The sequence below is a fragment of the Anolis sagrei genome, chromosome 2 (assembly GCF_037176765.1).
Source record: "Anolis sagrei isolate rAnoSag1 chromosome 2, rAnoSag1.mat, whole genome shotgun sequence".
In the NCBI taxonomy this organism is placed as follows: Eukaryota; Metazoa; Chordata; class Lepidosauria; order Squamata; family Dactyloidae; genus Anolis; species Anolis sagrei.
This window is the reverse complement of record NC_090022.1, coordinates 174575881-174597096: the sequence shown is the minus strand read 5'-3', so window position 1 is coordinate 174597096 and position 21216 is coordinate 174575881. Positions and strand designations below refer to the sequence as shown.

Here is a 21216-nt window from a genome sequence, read left to right as displayed (position 1 = left end):
GCAAACGAGATCTAGATGCTGGATTTCGTATCACAAGATCACAAGTCGAACACTTCCCAAGCATCTAGGATGTATTTTCAAATGATGCACGCCGATCCAAGTAAGGTGGCCTTTTGAAGTTGACAGATTGTGATTTTGTCGATGTTTATTGTTTCCAAATGCCGGCTGAGATCTTTTGGCATGGCATCCAGTGCGCCAATGACCACTGGGACCACCTGTACTGGTTTATGCCAGAGCCTTTGCAGTTCGATTTTTAGGTCTTGATAGCGGCTGAGTTTTGCCTGTTGTTTTTCCTCAATGCGACTGTCACCTAGTATGGCGACATCAATAATCCGGACTTCTTTTCCACAATTGTGATGCCTGGTGTATTGTGTTCCAAAACTTTGTCAGTCTGGATTCGAAAATCCCACAGTATTTTTGATTTTCATTTTCCATGACCTTTGCGGGTTATGATCCCACCAATAATAATAATAATAATAATAATAATAATAATAATAATTATTATTATTATTATTATTATCTAGGTAGACACTTCTAGAGCAGGTGGTTAAGTTGCACCTGCCCTACATGTCTCTGCTTTGCCATTTTTTACAATGCTGAGAAACCTTTTTAAAGAAACAGTGTCCAATCTCAGATATAGCCATGCAGGGCCTGACTCTCATATTTTATTGTCCACTTGCTATGACCTCAAATACAACTGTGGACAGCTGGTAAATCATCAGCAATTATAAGATCTATCAACCAAAAGGTTGCAAGTTCGAAGCCCCGGGTTGGCGTGAGCTGCCAACTGTCAGCCTAGCTCATTGTTTACCTAAACAATACGAAAACAGCTTTAGCTGTGAGTTGAGAAATTAGGTACCACTTAAAATAGTCGGGGAGGTGTTTTACGATGCCATAAAGAAAGATGAGAAAGTGCTGGGCGAGCAAAAGGAAGGAGGAAGTCCTGACGGCTCTTCGTCATAGAGGAAAAAGCAACATCACCCCCTGGACTCGAGCCCAACTTTCCATGGTACCTCCTTCTGTTCTGTCTGTGTATTGTCTATACCAGGGGTCCTTGAACTTTTTAAACAAAGGGCCAGATCACAGTCCCTCAAACTGCTGGAGGGCCGGATTATAATTTGAAAAAAAAGAATGAATTCCTATGCACACTGCACATACCTTATTTGTAGTGCAAAAAAAAAAAAACACTTTAAAACAATACAATGATTAAAAAGAAGAACAATTTTAACAAATATAAACTTATCAATAAGAAGTGTGGGCCTGCTTTTGGCTGATGAGATAGGATTGTTGTCATTGTATACTTTCAAGTTTGTTTCAGACTTAGGTTGACCCTGAGCAAGGGCCGGGTAAATGACCTTGGAGGGCCGTATCTGGCCCCCGGGCCATAGTTTGAGGACCCCTGGTCTATACAAAACAGCATTGAATGTTTGCCGTGTATGTGTACTGTGATCCTCTGAGTCCCCTTCGGGGTGAGAAGGGCGGAATATAAATAAATTATTATTATTATTATTATTATTATTATTATTGGAGTTACTCCCATTTCTGAGCTGAGCAGACTGTGATGCAGTACTTCCCCTATGACAGTTCATAGTAGGAATCAATTACCTGTTATATGCGCATGGGGATTTTGATGTTGTTGTTCTTAATCTCCTGCCAGAAGGGTTTAATAAATGAGCCAGGGCTTACTCCTGAAAATAGCTTTTAAATGCCAGGGCTTGGCTGCAGCACCTGAGAAGTAATAGAAGAAAGGCCTCCTTACCTAATAACAAGGATAGGGAACTTACATTGGAGCTCTATTGTCTAAGCAGCTCATCAATCGCATTAAAACCTGGGCAGTATAAGCACTCCCTTCCTGTACTCTCTTCCTTGCTGGTCTCCTTCTGCAGATGGTGAATGGCAGCGAGTCCAAGGTCGCTTCCTAGCCGTCAATTTGACAAGCATGAGCAGCGCCTGCCCTAAGAGTCCCGAAGGTCTCTCGCCCTGTGCCCATCTGGCTGACGGAACGGCCGACCTCATCCTGGTGCACGAATGCCCCACGTTCTCCTTCTTGCGGCATCTAACTCGCCACACCAATTGCTCAGACCAGGTATGGCGACCTGTCTCCAAAGAGACTCCCCTTCTCTTTACTTCTCGAGTGGTCGGCAAGTCTTCAAAAGCCTGTGATTGCACCCTCATAGCCACAACTCTGCACAGAGTTGCCTGCAGTTTAAAAACAAAGTTGAGCATGTATATTTATGTTCCCATCTGGAAGGAAAGCATCCTATTTTCGTCTTACAACCTGAAGTCTCTTACTGAAAACACATTTATTTATTTATTTATTTACAACATTTATATGCCACCCTTCTCACCCCAAAGGGGACTCAGAGTGGCTTACAAGATATATATACATACAATATATTGTAATATTATTAGTAATATTACGTGTAGTATAAAATATGTAATTATAATATTGTATTATTAGTATTATATTGTCTTACATTATATTATAAATATTATATGTATATACAATGTATTATATTATATTATATCTATATAAATAAAAATGTAATGTTCGTTTGTGGGATTAACATAACTAAAAAACCAGTGGATGAATTGCTGCCAAATTTAGCGACAAGACACCTACTAACCCAAGGAGTGACCATCACTAAAAATATTTTTTTGTCATTTGGGAGTTGTAGTTGCTGGGATTTATAGATTGCTTACAATCTAAGAGCATTCTGAACTCCACCAATGATGGAATTGAACCAAATATGGCACACAGAACTCCCACGATGATGGAATTGAACCAAACGTGGCATACAGGACTCCCATGACCAATAGAAAACACTAGAAGGGTTTGGTGGGCATTGACCTTGAGTTTGGGAGTTGTAGTTCACCTACATCCAGAGAGCACTGTGGACTCAAACAATGATGGATCTGGACCAAACTTGGCATGAATATTCCATATTCCCAAATATGAACACAGATTGAGTTTGGGGAAAATAGACCTTGACATTTGGGAGTTGTAGTTACTGTGATTTATAGTTCACCTACAATCAAAGAGCATGCTGAACCCCACGAATGACAGAACTGGGGCAAACTATAGAACCCCCATACTTAAGGCCACCCAATCCAATTCCCTTCACCAGGGCAAGAAAACGTAATCAAAGCCCTCCTGACAAAGAGCCATCCAGCCATAGATATATATGATTCACACACACACACATACACACACACAGATATAGTATCATAGATTTGAAAGGGACCCCTAAAGAAGGACAATGATATGTTGCATTTTCCAGAGTGGGCAAGCCAGACAATCACCACATTAACACTGACGAAGAAACAGCAAGAAGTAGTATTGTCAAAGGCTTTCATGGCTGGAATCACTGGGTTGTTGTAGGTTTTTTCAGACTATATAGCCATGTTCTAGAGGCATTTTTTCCTGACGTTTCGCCTGCATCTATGGCAAGCAACCTCAGAGGTAGTGAGATGACAACCCAGCACGAAATAGTGTTTACCCACAAGCATAAACACATTACATATATGTATATTAGAAACCAACACTTTCTCATTACTTTATTTTCCAGATCACCAGACTGGGCCACAGCAACGCGTAGCAGGGGATGGCTAGTATATTATATTATTAGTTAAGCACAGGAGACAAGATGGAACTGTCTTCTGTCCCCCTCTCTCTTCACTCTCATTCACTTGTACACCCACCTTTCCCCCAAACACCTCACTGAAATAGAAATCTTAGTTCCGCAGCTGACAGTTAGAAGCCTTGTCTCAATGTAAACTGTATGCAGGTATTTTGTGTAGATTGGTAGGCGCCGCACTAAGCAAAAGGGAAAAGGGTTTCTGGTAATGCAACAGATAGTTTCAGCTCTTCCCTCTTCTTCTTGTGTTGGGAGTAATTAGGAAGGGGATGAGAACTCCAAATGTTTTGACATACAAGTTCCATCATATCCACATAGCATAGTTAGTAGTAAGGGCTATAGGGACTTGTGGTCTGAAACATTTGGAGAGCAAGAATTAGGAGATTTTGGCCATATGTGCTACAAGCAGAATTAGAGAGAGCACACCAGGAGATGTAGTTACAATGAAAGAGGCCCATTGTTGTAGCCATGTCTTGCAATGCCACTCACCCACCCCAAAAACTACCTTTATGTTTTCCTCAGTTTGACCTGCCCTTTGTGAGTGTGTATCGAGTCCGGGCTGTTCGCTTTACCTCCTCAAAAGTAGAGGACTGTGAGGAAGGGGAGGTAGCTGTGCAAGAATCCAAGGGGCTCTGCAGAAAAGCGTGTCAAGTGAAGGCGCCTGTGAGCTGCTGGACCTGTGATGGTGAGACCTTGACTTATCCAGACATCAGTATCAGGTAAGGCCTCTGATTGAGTGTGGCAAACATTGTGCTGCTGAATTGGTGGGGCACTGGTGGAGGTACAATGCCCCACAGGAATGGAGTTGGTAGACAAGATCTGAATGAAGAACTGTGGCTCCTTCCAGTTTGATTTGGGGACTCTAGACATTGATGGGTATCTGCAGAGTGAGCTGGGTCATTGCGTTTCAACACAACAGAAGTGATATCTTGTCACCTTCAGCCTCCACCCACCCAACCAACCAACCAACCATCCATCCATCCATCCATCTACCTATCTGTTTATTTCCTATATTTATAACCCACCCTTCTCCCCCCGAAAGGGGACTCAGAGCGGCCTAACAAAAGCATCATATGATGCTATCTGAACCAATTGTTATTATTGTTTATTTGTTCAGTTGTTTTGACTCTTCGTGACTTCCTGGACCATCCCACGCCAGAGCTCCCTGTTGGCCCACCCCCAGCTCCTTCAAGGTCAAGCTAGTCACTTCAAGGATACCATCCATCCATCTTGCCCTTGGTCGGCCTCTCTTCCTTTTTCCTTCTATTTTCCCCAGCACTATTTTCCCCAGGACGCTTGCCATAGATCAGTGTTTCTCAACCTGGGAGTCGGGACCCCTGGGGGGATTGAGAGGGGGTGTCAGAGGGGTTGCTAAAGACCATCAGAAAACACAGTATTTTCTGTTGGTCATGGGGGTTCTGTGTGGGAAGTTTGGCCCAATTGTCTTCTCCAAGCTTTCCTTTCTTCTCATGATGTGGCCAAAGTACTTCATCTTGGCCTCTAATATCCTTCCCTCCAATGAGCAGTCGGGCTTTATTTCCTGAAGTATGGACTGGTTGGATCTTCTGGCAGTCCAAGGCACTCTCAGAACTTTCCTCCAACACCACAGGTTCAAAAGTGTCTATCTTCCTTCGCTCAGTCTTCCCTATAGTCCAGTTCTCGAATCCATAGGTTACTACGGGGAATATGATTGCTTTAACTATGTGGATCTTCATTACGAGTGTGATGTACGAACCCACATTTCTGTGTACGAACCCACGTGATCTCTTTAATCATCTGGAGAGGCCCTGCTGTCGCTCAAACCTCCTTCGCAGGCGTGATTGGTGGGGATGAGGGAGAGGGCTTTCTTGGTGGTGGCCCCCCGACTCTGGAACTCACTTCCCAAGGATATCAGACATGCCCCAACTCTGGTGCACGAGCTTCAATTGTGCGAAGGCCCTCTCAGCCACCACCAATGCCAGAGCTTCAAGCGTCAGTGCTTAATCTAGGAGGACACCCAAGCTGTGGACTTGTGACTTCAGGGGGAGTGCAGCCCCGTCAAGCACAGGTTGCCACCCTACACCTCGATCCAGCCTACAATTGACCTGGAAGACCTCTGTCTTGTCAGGATTGATCCTCAGCTTATTCGTTACAGCGGTCAGGCACTTGTCCAGCACCCGAGGGGCTTCCTTGGAATTAGGTAGAAAGGAGTAGTAGAGTTGGGCGTCATCCGCATAGAGATGGCACCGAACTCCTTTGCCTCTTTGGAGGGTACCCTGCCTACTGCAGTGGCAGTCCTGGTCCCCATTTGTTTCTGCTGTTGATACTTCTAGAATAGGCAAAAGTGCACCCCACTGCAGCCCCTGGTGAATCCTGGTGAATCCTCTGCTAAAGACTTGACTTGCTTTTGCTGTTTCGCTTATTATATTGGTTTTGCATTTATGTATTTTATTTTCTGGTTTTGTTATGCTTTTGTGCTATATTGTGTTACTGTATTGTTGAGCGTGGCCTCATGTAAGCTGCACCAAGTCCCCCTGGGGGAGATGGAGCGGGGTGAGAGCCGTTCAGCAGTGGAACTCTCTGCCCTGGAGTGTGATGGAGGCTTCTTCTTTGGAAGCTTTTGAACAGGGGCTGGATGGCCATCTGTCAGGGGTGATTTGAATGCAATATTCCTGCTTCTTGGCAGGGGGTTGGACCGGATGGCCCATGAGGTCTCTTCCAACTCTTTGATTCTATGATTCTATAAATAAAGTATTATTATTATTATTATTATTAAGAGAAAGACTTGATATGGTTAGCAAGTTCTCCCCAAGGACTTGGGTCGGGCTAGAAATTATGACATAGATTGCAAGTCCCTGCTTCAAGTCCTATTTGTTCTTTCTCTCCTCAGAGTGCACAAGAGCCTTATCCACCTCTTTGCCCGGGGCATTGAACGGGCACCCTGCATCTCGTAGAAGCGTCTGATCAGAAGAGCCTTTCTGAACAGGAAGGTAGCACAACAGTGTGGCTGCGGCAGAGGATCCATGAGGCATCCGCCATAAGAAAGCCACTACCTGAGTGTCTTTCAGGTATAAATCGCCAAAGGCCCAGCCAGGATGCCATGTCTGCACCAGCGAGTGCAAAACTACACAAGCAAAGGGACTAGTCTTGGATTTTCCTATCTGGTTGTAGAAGTGCCAACTACCATCCCTTACTTTACTTGTTCTCATCTGAAAAGGGGCAGCTGTGTGGCTCTAAAAACCTGAAGAGTTTCACTATTGATGGTTTTCAATACCAGCTATTCAGCCATAGTGGGACTCCGGTGCCAGTCTAAATGAAGATGGTGGGTTTGCAGGCAGAGCAGAGCAGTCTTCTGTCAGGTTTGGCTAATCCAAAGAAATACAACGACAAGGAATATTGGTAAATGTTTCCATTTACAGAACAGCATTGCGTACAAAATTGAAAAGCAGAACAAACAGGAATGTAACAAGTAAATGCAGCAACAGCAGAACTAGTGCAATTGACAGAGCGGCTGGGAAAACTGGTGTGGGTCTGAGAGGAACCCGTCTCCACACTCCTTAGAGACGCAGAGGCTGGAATGGGGCATCTGGTCCACTTGCTGCCAGTTCTGTAGGAGACACTGGACAACGGAGGTACCTGCCGTGTTCAAGGTCCATGAGGAGGAGAAAGGAGATGGCTGGCAGCCAGCCCTCACCACCCACAAAGAAACCCAAGCGATACTGGGGAGTGCACTGGAGCCAACACTCAGTAGGTACTCCTAGGACGAAAGACCCACTTTGCAGATGTGATCCGCAGGACAGCCCACTGGCTGGCAGAACCATTTTGGCTTTTGCAGAAAGGAGTGGAGCAGAAGAAAGGAAGTGTCACCACCCTAAGCGAGACCACCCCTGCCGGCCGCCTTCACAGTTTGTGAGGGTTGACCCAGCGGTAAGTGCCTTCATACTGGAATCCAACCTCCTTCATCAGTTCATCAGCTTCTGTGGGCCCACGGCTAGAAAAGAAAAAGACTCCAAGTTAATAGGACTGAAAAGTGGGGGCACAAGTAAACACTAGTTTTTCTCTTTCATAAAAATACTAGTTTTTCTCTTTCATAACTTTTCACAGATTTAGGCAAATTACAGTTTGTTGCCATACGGACTGATTGTTGGCCAAGAAGCACATTAAATTATTACAAATTGACCAACATGCTGTTCTCTGCCTTTGTTTGTTTGTTTTTTTTACTATATAATATCCCAGAGTACTTGTAAGGTATCAGCACAAACACGAAACAATTACGCATAGATTGTTTTGTGTTTGTGCTGTTTGTTTTTTTAGTCAAAATCAGTGAAATGAAGCACAACGGTTGAGTCCCCTTCGGGGTGAGAAAGGCGGGCTATAAATAAAATTAATTAATTAACTAATTTGGTCTGAATACTTCCCTCTACGGATTCCTGAGCAACATTACAACAGATATTGTCGAAGGATTTAATGGCTGGAATCGCTGGGTTGTTGTAGGGTTTTTTCAGGATATATGGCCATGTTCTAGAGCAGTGGTTCTCAACCTGGGGTCCCCAGATGTTTTTGGCCTTCAACTCCCAGAAATCCTAACAGCTGGGAAACTGGCTGGGATTTCTGGGAGCTGTAGGCCAAAAACATCTGGGGACCCCAGGTTGAGAACCACTGTTCTAGAGGCATTCTCTCCTGATGTTTCGCCTGCATCTATGGCAAGCGTCCTCAGAGGTAGTGAGGAGAGGCAAGCATCCTCACTACCTCTGGGGATGCTTGCCATAGATCAGTGTTTCTCAACCTTGGGGTCGGGACCCCTGGGGGGGTTGCAAGGGGGTATTAGAGGGGTTGCCAAAGACCATTAGAAAACACAGTATTCTGTGTTTTCTAAGTTTGGCCCAATTCTATTGTTGGTTGATTTCAAGATGCTCTTTGACTCTAGGTGAGCTATACATCCCAGCAACATAAGTCCCAGACGGTAATGTCTATTTCCCCCAAACTCCTCCATTGTTCACATTTGGGCATATTGAGCATTCATGCCAAGTTAGGTCCAGATCCATTATTGTTTGAGTCCACAGTGTTCTCTGGATGTAGGTGAATTACAACTCCAAAACTCAAGGTCAGTGTCCACCAAACTCTTCCAGTATTTTCTGTTGGTTAAGGGAGTTCTTTGTGCCAAGTTTGGTTCAATTCCATCGTTGGTGGAGTTCAGAATGCTCCTTGATTGTAGTGAACTATAAATCCCAGCAACTACAACTCCCAAATGACAAAATCAATCCCACCCGAACCCCACCAGTATTCAAATTTGGGCGCATCGGGTATTTGTGCCAAATTTGGTCCAGTGAATGAAAATACATTTAGCAAATCAGATATTTGCGTTATGAAAATAATGTTATGGTTGGGGGTCACCACAACATGAGGAACTGTATTAAGGGGTCGCAGCATGAGGAAGGTTGAGAACCACTGCCATAGAAGCAGGCAAAACGTCAGGAGAGAATGCCTCTAGAACATGGCCATATAGCCCGAAAAAACCTACAACAACCCATTACAACAGATTATCACACCTCCTGTACAAAAGTGGATTAATTAGGCAGTGTAACATTTTCCAAAAATATTATCCTGGCTGAGTCAGACACCTCTGACATCCTAGCATGCCTCAATTTTGTTGCCTAGTTTGTTTTTGTTTAATAGTCTGCTATATCTGGTAGGAAGTCAGAAAAATGCACTAATATAAACCTGGTCAACTTACGTTTTCCATGTTGGGAAAACAAGGACATAGGGATGCCTATGTCCTTGTTTTCCCAACAAGGAAAACGTAAGACATAGGATTGTTTTTTCCATGTCAGGAGTGACTTGAGAAACTGCAAGTTGCTTCTTGTGTGAGATAATTGGCTTTCTGCAAGGACGTTGCCCAGGGGATGCCTGGATGTTTGATGTTTTACCATCCTTGTGGGAGGTTTCTCTCATGTCCCTGTTTGGGAAGCTGGAGCTGACAGAGGGAGCTCAACCTGCTCTCCCCGGATTCAAACCGCAGAAGTCCTGCCATTACAAGGGTTTAACTCATTGTACCATTTTATGAAAGGAGCCACCTCAAAGCTACCAGAGAGGTCACTACTAGATACTCCTCAGCTATGGGAAAGCTAGCAGGAAGCAACATGAGAATGGCTCTTACGTTTTTGACAGATCTATTCTACAGCCTGATTTCAAAGCAAGTACGATTTTATTACACTTCCACACCTGGGTAGATGAAATTCCTCCCCACCCAAATCCATGCCAGCCTTACCTGCCGTAGCGATAGGAAATGGGTTTGGTTTTCTCTGTCTCAATCTTGTGGAGCAGTGGAGTGAAAATACGCCAGGCCTCGCGCAGCTCATCACTGAGGAGAGAAGAACACGGTAAGTTTGATCCAGAGCAGCAACCAAAAGGTTTTCTGCCAAGACAGGAAGGCTGGATATCATTCACCATCAATTGACCAAACCTTCCCTTCCCAAGATTCATTCAAATGTTTAACACAAGGGGGAATTGAACATAATCCCTTAGATCAGGGGTCCTCAAACTAAGGCCCGCGGGCTGGATATGGCCCTCCAAGTTCATTTACCCGGCCCTCACTCTGGGTCAACCTAAGTCTGAAACGACTTGAAACCACACAACAACAACAACAATAACAGTACTATCTCATCAGCCAAAAGCAAGTCCACACTTCCCATTGAAATACTAATAAGTTTATATTTGTTAAAATTGTTCTTCATTTTAATTATAAGTGTATGTTGTACTAAAAATAAGATATGTGCAGTGTGCATAGGAATTCATTCATGTTTTTTTTTTCAAATTATAATCTGGCCCTCCAACAGTTTGGGGGACTGTGACCTTTATCTAAGGACCCCTGCCTTAGATAAATTGTGGTTATAAAGTGCTCTTGTATGTTAAACATTTAACATACAGGGACACTTTATAACCATAATGGCAGGATAATTATGGCCCTCGAGCATTCGAACAGGAGGTCAGCTGTTACCAACAGTGCTATGGATATTGAAGAGGCACAAATAGACGGCGAAAGAGAGAAACTTGTCAAGAGGAAGGCGCATCAAACAAATTCTTGTAACTACCTTCCATCTGGCAGTGTTTGTCCTCACTGGGAAAGATCATGTCTAACCAGAATAGGTCTCTAGAGTTGTTTAGGGAGCCACTATCAAGACTCTACCCTTGGAAGACAATCATACTCGGCCACAAGGGATTGCCTAGGTCTAGGTTGATGACAGTACATACTGCCAGGAGTTTGGGGATAGGTAACTGCCCCATTTAATTTTCCAGGTTTGTACATGAAAGGAATTCATAGAATCATAGAATCAAAGAGTTGGAAGAGACCTCATGGGCCATCCGGTCCAACCCCCTGCCAAGAAGCAGGAATATTGCATTCAAATCACCCCTGACAGATGGCCATCCAGCCTCTGTTTAAAAGCTTCCAAAGAAGGAGCCTCCACAACACTCCAGGGCAGAGAGTTCCACTGCTGAATGGCTCTCACAGTCAGGAAGTTCTTCCTCGTGTTCAGGTGGAATCTCCTTTCTTGTAGTTTGAAGCCATTGTTCTGCATCCTAATCTCCATGGAAGCAGTAAACAAGCTTGCTCCCTCCTCCCTGTGACTTCCTCTCACATATTTATACATGGCTATCATATCTCCTCTCAGCCTTCTCTTCTTCAGGCTAAACATGCCCAGCTCCTTAAGCCGCTCCTCATAGGGCTTGTTCTCCAGACCCTTGATCATTTTAGTCGCCCTCCTACTTGTCAATATCTCTCTTGAATTATGGTGCCCAAAATTGGACACAATATTCCAGGTGTGATCTAATCAAAGCAGAGTAGAGGGGTACTTACTTACTTCCCTAGATCTAGACACTATGCTCCTACTGATGCAGACCAAAATCCCATTGGCTTTTTTTTGCTGCCACATCACATTGTTGGCTCATGTTTAACTTGTTGTCCACAAGGACTCCCAAGATCTTTTTCACACGTACTGCTTCTCTAAGTCCAAACTGATGGTTTGTGTAATTTTATTTTTATTTCCTGCTTGCATTTTAATGATATGCACTGCAATTCCAGTTTGATAATGCCTTTGGAAAGACACTCATTCTTCTCTCTCTCTTTGATACACACAAACACACATAAAGAACCTCCCCCTTTTTTGTTGCATGATCTCTGTTTTGAGAACCCTTGGAAAGATCTCACCACACACCTGCGCACAAAATGCATCTGGCTTCCACAGAACACATCCAAGATGAGGCGCTCATAAGCATCAGGAAGCTTTACACCCTGTTGAAAAGAAATCAATGAAAGAGTTGTTGAGAGAGAGAATGTGACTCTGTTCCTCGCAACTGTCATTGGGGAAAAAAAGAATCTGACAAAACAGCTTGTCAACCGAATACAAAATACATCAACAACTTTGAGCTTCTCAGATGCTGATTGCATAACCTATCACAGGGGTCCCCAAACTAAGACTAGTTGCCGCCCTCCAAAGTCATTTACCTGACCCCCGCCATAAACTTTAGAGCAGAGGTCCTCAAACTTTTTAAAGAGAGGGCCAGGTCACAGTCCCTCAAAGTGTTGGAGGGCCAGATTATAATTTGAAAAAAAACATGAATGAATTCCTATGCACACTGCACATATCTTATTTGTAGTGCAAAAAAACACTTAAAAACAATACAATAATTAAAATGAGGAACAATTTAAACAAATATAAACTTAATAATATTTCATTGGGATGTGTGGGTCTGCTTTTGGTTGATGACTGTTGTTGTTGTTGTGTGCATTCAAGTCATTTCATACCTATGTTGACCCTGAGCGAGGGCCAGGTAAATGACCTTGGAGGGCCATATCTGGCCCCTGCGCCGTAGTTTGAGGACCCCTGCTTTAGAGTTAGGGTTGTTCTAAGTCCGAAAAAACTTGAAGACATACAACAACAATAACAACAACAATTCTAATGACTTTGTCGAAGGCTTTCATGACCAGAATCACTAGGTTGTTGTAGGTTTTTTCGGGCTATATGGCCATGTTCTAGAGGCATTTTCTCCTGACATTTCGCCTGCATCTATGGCAAGCATCTTCAGATACAGTGAGGTCCTCGCTACCTCTGAGCATGCTTGCCATAGATGCAGGCGAAACGTCAGGAGAGAATGCCTCTAGAACATGGCCATATAGCCCGAAAAAACCTACCACAACCCAATTCTAATGACTCATTAGTCAAAAGCAGGGCCACACTTCCCATTGAAATACTAGTAAGTTTATGTTGGTTGAAATTGTTCTTCATTTAAAATATTGCAAATAAGATATGTGCAGTGTGCATAGGAATTTGTTCATTTTTTTCAAACTATAATCTGGTCCCCCAACAGTCTGAGGGACCATGAATGCCCCCCCCCCCCCCCCCCCGCTTAAAGAGTTTGAGGACCCCTTGCCTATCACATTGTTAGAATGCTGACTGATGATTTGCAAAAATAAAAAAGCCATCTCCATACACTATTGGTATATGCCTTTGAGGTGCATGTCAACATATGGTGTCCAAGGAATTTCACAGGAGTTTTTTAGACAAGGAATGCACAGTTTATTTATTTATTTATTTATTTATGACATTTATATGCCACCCTTCTCACCCCGAAGGGGACTCAGAGCAGCTTACAAGGTATATATTACATACAATATATTATTAGCATAGTACAATATCAGCATTAAACATTGCTGATATTGTGGAGCATTGGGATTGTGGTGCAGCTGGCTGCATTAAGATCACTTCTGACCAAAAGGTCATGAGTTCGAAGCCAGCCTGGGTTGGAGTGGGCTTCCAACCAATTGTGTAGCCTGTTGTCGACCTTTGCAACCCGAAAGACAGTTGCATCTGTCAAGTAGGAAAATTAGGTACCACCTTAAAGTGTCGGGAGGCTAAATTAACTAGTTTATGAGGCCATAAAAAAGACTCCAGCAAAGCACTCCAGCAAAAGCATGCGGGGAATGTGGAAGTACTTCATCAGTGTTGCAGATGGACGATGAAAGCGACAGCTCCCCTGGCGGCCAGAAAAAGTTAAATAGCCTCTGTGTATGTCTGTATACGTTGTATGTCAAATTGGCATTGAATATATGGCATTTGCCATATATGTGTACATTGTAATCTGCCCTGAGTCCCCTGTGGGGTGAGAAGGGCAGAATATAAATACTGTAAATAAATAAATAAATAAAATATTACACCATACCACTATATCGTAATATTATTAGTAATATTACATGTAATATAAATATATAATTATATTATTATTATTATTTTATTGCATTATATCAGCTGGATCCTGAAGATTCTTTCCTATGAAATAGCAACTGGTATTTCTCTCATTTCTGGATGAGAGATTGCAAGTGGCAATTTCTCATCCAAGTACTAACCAAGGATCACTCTGCTTAGCATCCATAATCAGATGGGATCTGGCAACCTTAGGGTATTTATGGAAAACTGAACATACAAGGAAAAAATTCATGTTACTTCAAATAATACTTTCAACAATCCTATTTATGCATTCAAATGATGTTCAGGTATTTGTGAGGTGGTCCTAAATTTCTAGCATTCACTGCCTGTACTAATATTTGCAATTTTTTTTCATGACAAATCTATGTTCATTTGCATGCGTACACACACAGCCATAGTTCATTTCATCCATCTAATCTATATGCTGCCACACTGGTACTCCAAATAATGAAAAAAATTGCAACTACTAAGGTTCAGAATTAGGAGTGCAACTTTTGACAACCTGTCTCCTTACTACAGAATGACAAGTTTTCTTGCCACCTAAAACACACTTGAGAATAGTACCTTGTAGCGATTGCCATAAGTGAGGTCCAGCTCAGACTCTTCCGGGTTGAAGAACATCCCAGGCTTCTTGGTCATCATCTTAGTGTAGACAGCCTCATTGGGCTGAACCCGAATCACCAGCTCATTGCGTTTACACTGGCGCTGGAAGATGTCACCCGGCACCTCTCGAAACTGAAGGCGCACCTCTGCCTTGCGCTCATTTAGTGCCTTGCCGCAGCGCAAGACAAATGGCACTCCTAAGATGGTTAAAGAGGGACGGTCACAACTCAACAAAGGGCCTTGTGCTCTCTTCCTCAACCACCCCAGTTATGATGCCCACCTACAACTTTCCCACACACCAGTCCCGACATACTCACCATCCCACCTTTCGTTGTCCACATAGAGCACTGCAGCAGCAAAAGTAGGGGTGGTGGAACCAGCTGGGACAGTGGGATCGTCTAGATAGCCCTTCTGAGCCTCCCCCTTGCCAGATGGATCCCCCACATACTGCCCAAGCACCACATTCTCAGGCTTTGCTTCTGAGATACACTTGAGAACCTTCACCTGGTGGAAAGAGATGGACACGGTCTGAGATCCTCCTATAACAGCAGTAGTGATTTGAAGCTCTGCTCTGGGGTGGGAAGTGGAGAAAGGAGGCACAATTCTATCATTGACTCAGACTGAAGAATGAGAGCAGAGAGCTCTCGGCAAAAGGGCCTTATTGGTGCTTCACATAGGACTTAAGCTCCTGAATGGAAGCAATGATGGAAATTACACGTACTATTCATGCAATCCACATGAATGATTTTAAACTGCTTCTGAACTCTGCTCATGTGAGAGTGCTGTTCAGCAGTGGAATTCTCTACCCCAAAGTGTGGTGGAGGCTCCTTCTATGGAGGCTTTTAAACGAAGACTGGATGGCCATCTGTTGGGGGTGCTTTGAATGCAATTTTCTTGCTTCTTGGCAGGGGGTTGGACTGGATGGCCCATGAGGTCTCTTCCAACTCTAGGATTCTATGAGTTTGTTTTTTTTGTCGTGTCAGTAGCGACCTGAGAAACTGCAAGTCACTTCTGGTGTGAGAGAATTGGCCGTCTGCAAGGACGTTGCCCAGGGGATGCTTGGATGATTTGATGTTTTATCATCCTTGTGGGAGGCTTCTCTCATGTCCCCACATGAGGAGCTGGAGCTGATAGAGGGAGCTCATCCGCCTCTCCCCGGGTTCGAACCTGCGACCTGTCGGTCTTCAGTCCTGCCGGCACAGAGGTTTAGAGTGTAGAGTTTTTTAGGTTGTAGAGTGTGTCTACAGCAGTGCTTTCCAAATATTTCATGTTGGTGACACACTTTTTAGACATGACACAGGAATACAGTACTATCAAATCAGAGGTTAAACCAACCTCTTATAAGAGATACAGACACATACATAAACTGTAACAATGAAATGTATGAGGTCACGAAGAGTCGGAAATGACTGAATAAATGAACAACAACAAATGAGGACACAACGTATCTAATGAAAAATCTTTCATTTGCATTTTTAATCTTATGACTAGCCGTCCCTTGCCACGCGTTGCTGTGGCCCACATGGGGGATCTGTGTGGGAGGTTTGGCCCAATTCTATCGTTGGTGGGATTCAGAATGCTCTGTGATTGTAGGTGAACTATAAATCCCAGCAACTACAACTCCCAAATGTCAAGATTCTATTTTTCCCAAACTCCACCAGTGTTCACATTTGGGCATATTGAGTATTCGTGTGGAGTTTGGTCCAGATCCATCATTGTTTGAGTCCACAGTGATCTCTGGATGTAGGTGAACTATAACTCCAAAACCAAAGGACACTGCCCACCGAACCCTTCCAGTATTTTCTGTTGGTCATGGCAGAACTGTGTGCCAAGCTTGGTTCAATTCCATTGTTGGTGGGGTTCAGAATGCTCTTTGATTGTAGGTCAACTATAAATCCCAGCAACTACAACTCCCAAATGACAAAATCATTTTTTTTTAGTGAAGGACATACATTGGGTTGTTAGGTGACTTGTGTCCAAATTTGGTGTCAATTCATCCAGTGGTTTTTGAGTTATGTTAATCCCACAAACGAACATTACATTTTTATTTATATAGGTTTATTGCTTATTTCACAAAGATTCGGAGGTTTCTTGTTATGTTTATGTGACACACATACACACTGCAGCTGACACACAGTTTGGAAAGCGCTAATCTACAAGGTAAACAATTTCCCTGACTGGAATTAACAACCACAGAGAACAGGAATGAGGAAACTGGAGCCCTCTATTCAGTCTAATTTCACATCCTAGGCTTTGTACACCCTACTACACAGCTCTGCCTTGCTCATGCTCATTAGGAGACACCCACAAGACACTCCCGAGGCTGTTGTGTCAGAAGCTTGTGATCCCTTCCGACTCAAACTACAGGAGAGGAGATTCCATCTGAACATTAGGAAGAACTTCCTGACTGTGAGAGCCGTTCAGCAGTGGAACTCTCTGTCCCGGAGTGTGGTGGAGGCTCCTTCTTTGGAAGCTTTTAAGCAGAGGCTGGATGGCCATCTGTCAGGGGTGATTTGAATGCAATATTCCTGCTTCTTGGCAGGGGGTTGGACTAGATGGCCCATGAGGTCTCTTCCAACTCTTTGATTCTATGATTCTATGATTCCTAAATGCGATGATTCAGGTGCTGGATTACAGTTCCCATCTCTGTCCATTACCTATGCTGGCAGGCCTTAGACAACATCCTGCAAGCCAGAAGTTCCATATCCCCTTAAGAGAAAATTCATTTCTCTGGTGCCACTTGGAAAAATTCTGAGGAAAGAGGAAAACGCAGCTCCCAGAGAGAAGCAGTCCAATACCGAACAGCACAGGCTTTTCATCACTGTGGAGTAGCAGCATCCCTACTCAGTGCCTTTGGCCAATCTCTTTGATTTTTCTTTCAAAGAAATACACTGGGCTTCCTAACAGTGAATGACATATTTCTAAGCAGTAGATTATCCACTCTAATTTGATAGCTAAGTAATGAAAAATATGAACTTGCCCAAAGACATTCAAGCAGAAGAGTTGAATTCAGATGCCAGGTCTTAGTCAAATGCTTGAAAACAGATACTGTTCCCCTACCTTTTCATCACGCACATCATCGGAGTTCGTAGAGGCTGGTTTCTCCATGGCTACCAAGCACAGCATTTGAAGAAGGTGATTCTGCATTACATCCCTGAAAACGTTTCAGAAGGAAATTTATATCAGCAGTACTTCAAATTATTGGTCATAACAGTGCCACTCTCTGTCCCAAAGCATTCCCATCATATTTTGGCGCAACACTCTAGAGCAGTGGTTCTCAACCTGGGGTCCCCAGATGTTTTTGGCCTTCAACTCCCAGAAATCCTAACAGCTGCTAAACTGGCTGAGATTTCTGGGAGTTGTAGGCCAAAAACATCTGGGGACCCCAGGTTTTAGAATCACTGCTCTAGAGGTTGATCTGTGACTACTACTACTACTACTACTAATAATAATAATAATTATTATTATTATTATTATTATTATTTATACCTCGCCACTATCTCCTCAAGGGACTCGGGGTGGCTTACATGAGGCCAAGCCCAACACATCAGTAAAGCAACAAAGCAATAAGCAAATAAAACAATACAATTAATATAACTCACATATAGACAATAACAATAGACAATAACTAAATTTAAAAACCTATGACCGGGCCAGATGTAATAGTTTAAAATTTTAAAAATAAACACTGGCAGACAATTTGCAGAATACTGGGAGTGTGAGAGGTGTTAAGCATATCCCATGAAACTTCCCCATCCCTGCTGTTTCTTTCATCCCTATCCCATTTTACCTATACTCTTTGCACTTAGACTATTATACACAGATAACTAGCATATTGAAGAAAAGGCTTGAACAGAAACATTCTTCTTGGACATCCTGTTTTTCCATGTGCAAGACCTTTTCCATCACGGAAAAACATTCAGTTCCCCAAACCTACAATCCTAAATAGCAGGGCTCAGACACAGGTCTACCGCCGCTTATGCTGTTATGTGAATTAGATTTCTGCAGCATTTGAGTATCATATCTGTTCACTGCAATGCTTTAATGGTTTCCACATTGGGCAAAAAAACACCACATTCACATGCTCACCTGATGATGCCAAACTCATCAAAATATCCACCGCGACCCTCAGTGCCAAATGGCTCTTTGAAAGTCAGGATGACACAGGCCACATTGTCACGGTTCCAGATAGGGCCAAAGATCCGGTTCCCAAACCTGCAGAATCAAACAGGACAAAGCCAACATCAGAGAAGTGATCTATTCAGTAATACTTCCACTGAGACCACATCTTGCCCCCTGCCCATTTATAATAATAATAAACCTTTATTTATACCCCACTACCATCTCCCGGAGGACTCGATACGGCTTACAAGAGGCCGAGCCCAATACAGCAAGAAAACAACACAACAATATAGACAATAAATAACTCATAAACAAAGCAATAAACAAAACAGTAACACCACGACGCATTAAAACCTATGGCAGGGCCAAATGTAATAATTAAAATTTTAAAATACTTTTTAACAAATACACTTGTTAAAAAGGTTTGTAGGGACAAGGACAAAATGTGCTTCGAACCCACATAGGAAAAAGAAAGCTTGAATAGAGCTGCAAAGGAATTAACAAAATGACCAAGCTTAAGCACTAAGCTTAAGCCAGCCACATGACCTTGGAGGTGTTTGCGGACAACGCCAGCTCTTCGGCTTAGAAATGGAGATGAGCACCACATCCCAGAGTCGGACACGACTGGACTTAATGTCAAGGGAAAACCTTTACCTTTACCTAAGCACCATGGAGGCTTTCTTGGTCCTCAAGTTCTATGTCCTCCATGGGCTCACCAGCTTAGATCTCTCATGGCAACTCCCCAATTCCTACTTTACCTGAGCACCATCAGGTTCTGCACCATCTCCTTGCCCAGGTAGTGGTCAATGCGGTAAATCTGGTCTTCCCGAAAAAGTCCTGAGATGTGATTTGACAGCTTGTTGGAGCTCTCCAAGTCTTTGCCAAAAGGCTTCTCCACAATGACACGATTCCAGCCACTGGTGATAAGGAAGAGGGAAGAAAGGTGAGGTTTCACACAGGGGCTTAAAAGGCAATAGGGGGTAACAGTCAAGAGATCACCTAATTAAATGCCATTTTCAGAGGAGAAAATTGGCAAACCACTTCTGAGTATTCCTCAACTAAGAAAGCCATGCGAAATTCATGGTGTTGCTACAAGTCTTCCCTTAAGTCAGTATTTCTCAACCTTCCTAGTGCTGCGACCCCTTATTACAGGTTCCTTATGTTGTGGTGACCCCCAACCTTAACATTATTTTCGTTGCTAGTTCATAATTGTCATTTTGCTACTTTTATTAATCGTAATGTAAATATCTGATATGCAGGATGTATTTTCATTCACTGAACCAAATTTGGCACAAATGCCCATTGCGCCCAAATCTGAATACTGGTGGGGTTGGGGAGGGGATTGATTTTGTCATTTGGGAGCTGTAGTTGCTGGGATTTATAGTTCACCCACAATCAAAGAGCATTCTAAACTTCACCAACGATGGAATTGAACCAGTCTTAGCACACAGAACTCCCATGACCAATTGAAAATACTCTAAGGGTTTGGTGGGCATTGACCTTGAGTTTTGGAGTTGTAGTTCACCTACATCCAGAGAGCACCGTGGACTCAAACAATGATGGATCTGGACCAAACTTGGCACGAATACTCAGTATGCCCAAATGTGAGCACTGGTGGAGTTTGGGGGAAATAGACCTTGAGATTTGGGAGTTGAAGTTGCTGGGATGTATAGTTCACCCACAATCAAAGAACATTCTGAATCCCACAAATGATAGAATTGGACCAGACTTCTCACAGATAACCCCCATGACCAATGGAAAATACAGTGTTTTCTGGTGGTCTTTGGTGACCCCTCTGACACTGCCTCGTGACCCCTCCAGGGGTCCCGACCCCCAGGTTGAGAAACACTGCCTTAAGTGTCTTCCCTTAAGTGTCATGGTGTTGCTACAAGTCTTCCCTTAAAGCCTTACATTGTTTGGGTCTGGGATACCTGTAGGGTCACTTCCTCCTATACAATTAGCCCCATATAGTTAGTTCTCCTGAAGGACATACAAACCAAGTAGGACCATACTGGCAACAGTCACCCAAAGGACATTTTGTCAGCTGCCCTGATTGTAGAATATCCTACCGGAAGAGATTCAACAGCGAAACATGCTGTCTGAAATCTAAAACAAGCAAATGGCCTATCTCTTCCGGCAGGCCTAGCCAGCTGATTTTAAACTGTGAATTGTAAATTGACATATTTATAGATATGGATGATTTTAATAATAATAATAATAATAATAATAATAATAATAATAACTTTATTTGTACCCCGCTACCATCTCCCCATGGGACTCAGTGCGGCTTACATGAGGCCAAGCCCAAAATACATCAAATAACATCAATAACACAACATTAATAAACAATCAATAAAATACAAATCATATAAATCACATAATAAAACAACTATCAATAGTGACATATAAACAGTTTTAAAATGGCTGGGCCAAATGTAGTAGATTAAAATTGAAATTAATGTGTAATTGTTGGTGTTTTAATCATATGTTTGTGTTTTTAATCTAGATATTACAAAGAGTATTATGTGCTTTTAGTTATATGTTGCATTTTAATTCTATGTTGCACCTCCCCTTGAGGGGAGGTGACTAAGAAATACATTATTGTTATTATT

At 43.1% G+C, this 21216-nt stretch overlaps 2 protein-coding genes across 6 annotated transcripts in view; one reads left to right on the top strand and one right to left on the bottom strand.

The window, feature by feature from the left end:
* The window catches only part of LOC132767869 (ceramide kinase-like), a 44452-nt gene extending 36656 nt beyond the window's left edge, over positions 1 to 7796 (top strand). For all 3 annotated transcript variants that reach the window (XM_067464178.1, XM_067464179.1, XM_060763245.2), the window contains exons 11-13: positions 1887 to 2086; positions 4161 to 4357; positions 6508 to 7796. In XM_067464178.1, coding sequence (XP_067320279.1) covers positions 1887 to 2086; positions 4161 to 4357; positions 6508 to 6571 — 461 coding nt within the window. In that variant the 3' untranslated portion in view covers positions 6572 to 7796. The remainder of the gene's footprint in view (positions 1 to 1886; positions 2087 to 4160; positions 4358 to 6507) is intronic.
* G6PD (glucose-6-phosphate dehydrogenase) overlaps positions 7012 to 21216 on the bottom strand; it is a 48036-nt gene continuing 33831 nt past the window's right edge. For all 3 annotated transcript variants that reach the window (XM_060763244.2, XM_067464177.1, XM_067464176.1), the window contains exons 6-13: positions 19363 to 19521; positions 18572 to 18697; positions 17543 to 17636; positions 14800 to 14986; positions 14444 to 14679; positions 11831 to 11907; positions 9886 to 9978; positions 7012 to 7608 (exon numbers count right to left, since the gene is read on the bottom strand). In XM_060763244.2, the coding sequence (XP_060619227.2) occupies positions 7518 to 7608; positions 9886 to 9978; positions 11831 to 11907; positions 14444 to 14679; positions 14800 to 14986; positions 17543 to 17636; positions 18572 to 18697; positions 19363 to 19521 (1063 nt within the window). In that variant the 3' untranslated portion in view covers positions 7012 to 7517. The remainder of the gene's footprint in view (positions 7609 to 9885; positions 9979 to 11830; positions 11908 to 14443; positions 14680 to 14799; positions 14987 to 17542; positions 17637 to 18571; positions 18698 to 19362; positions 19522 to 21216) is intronic.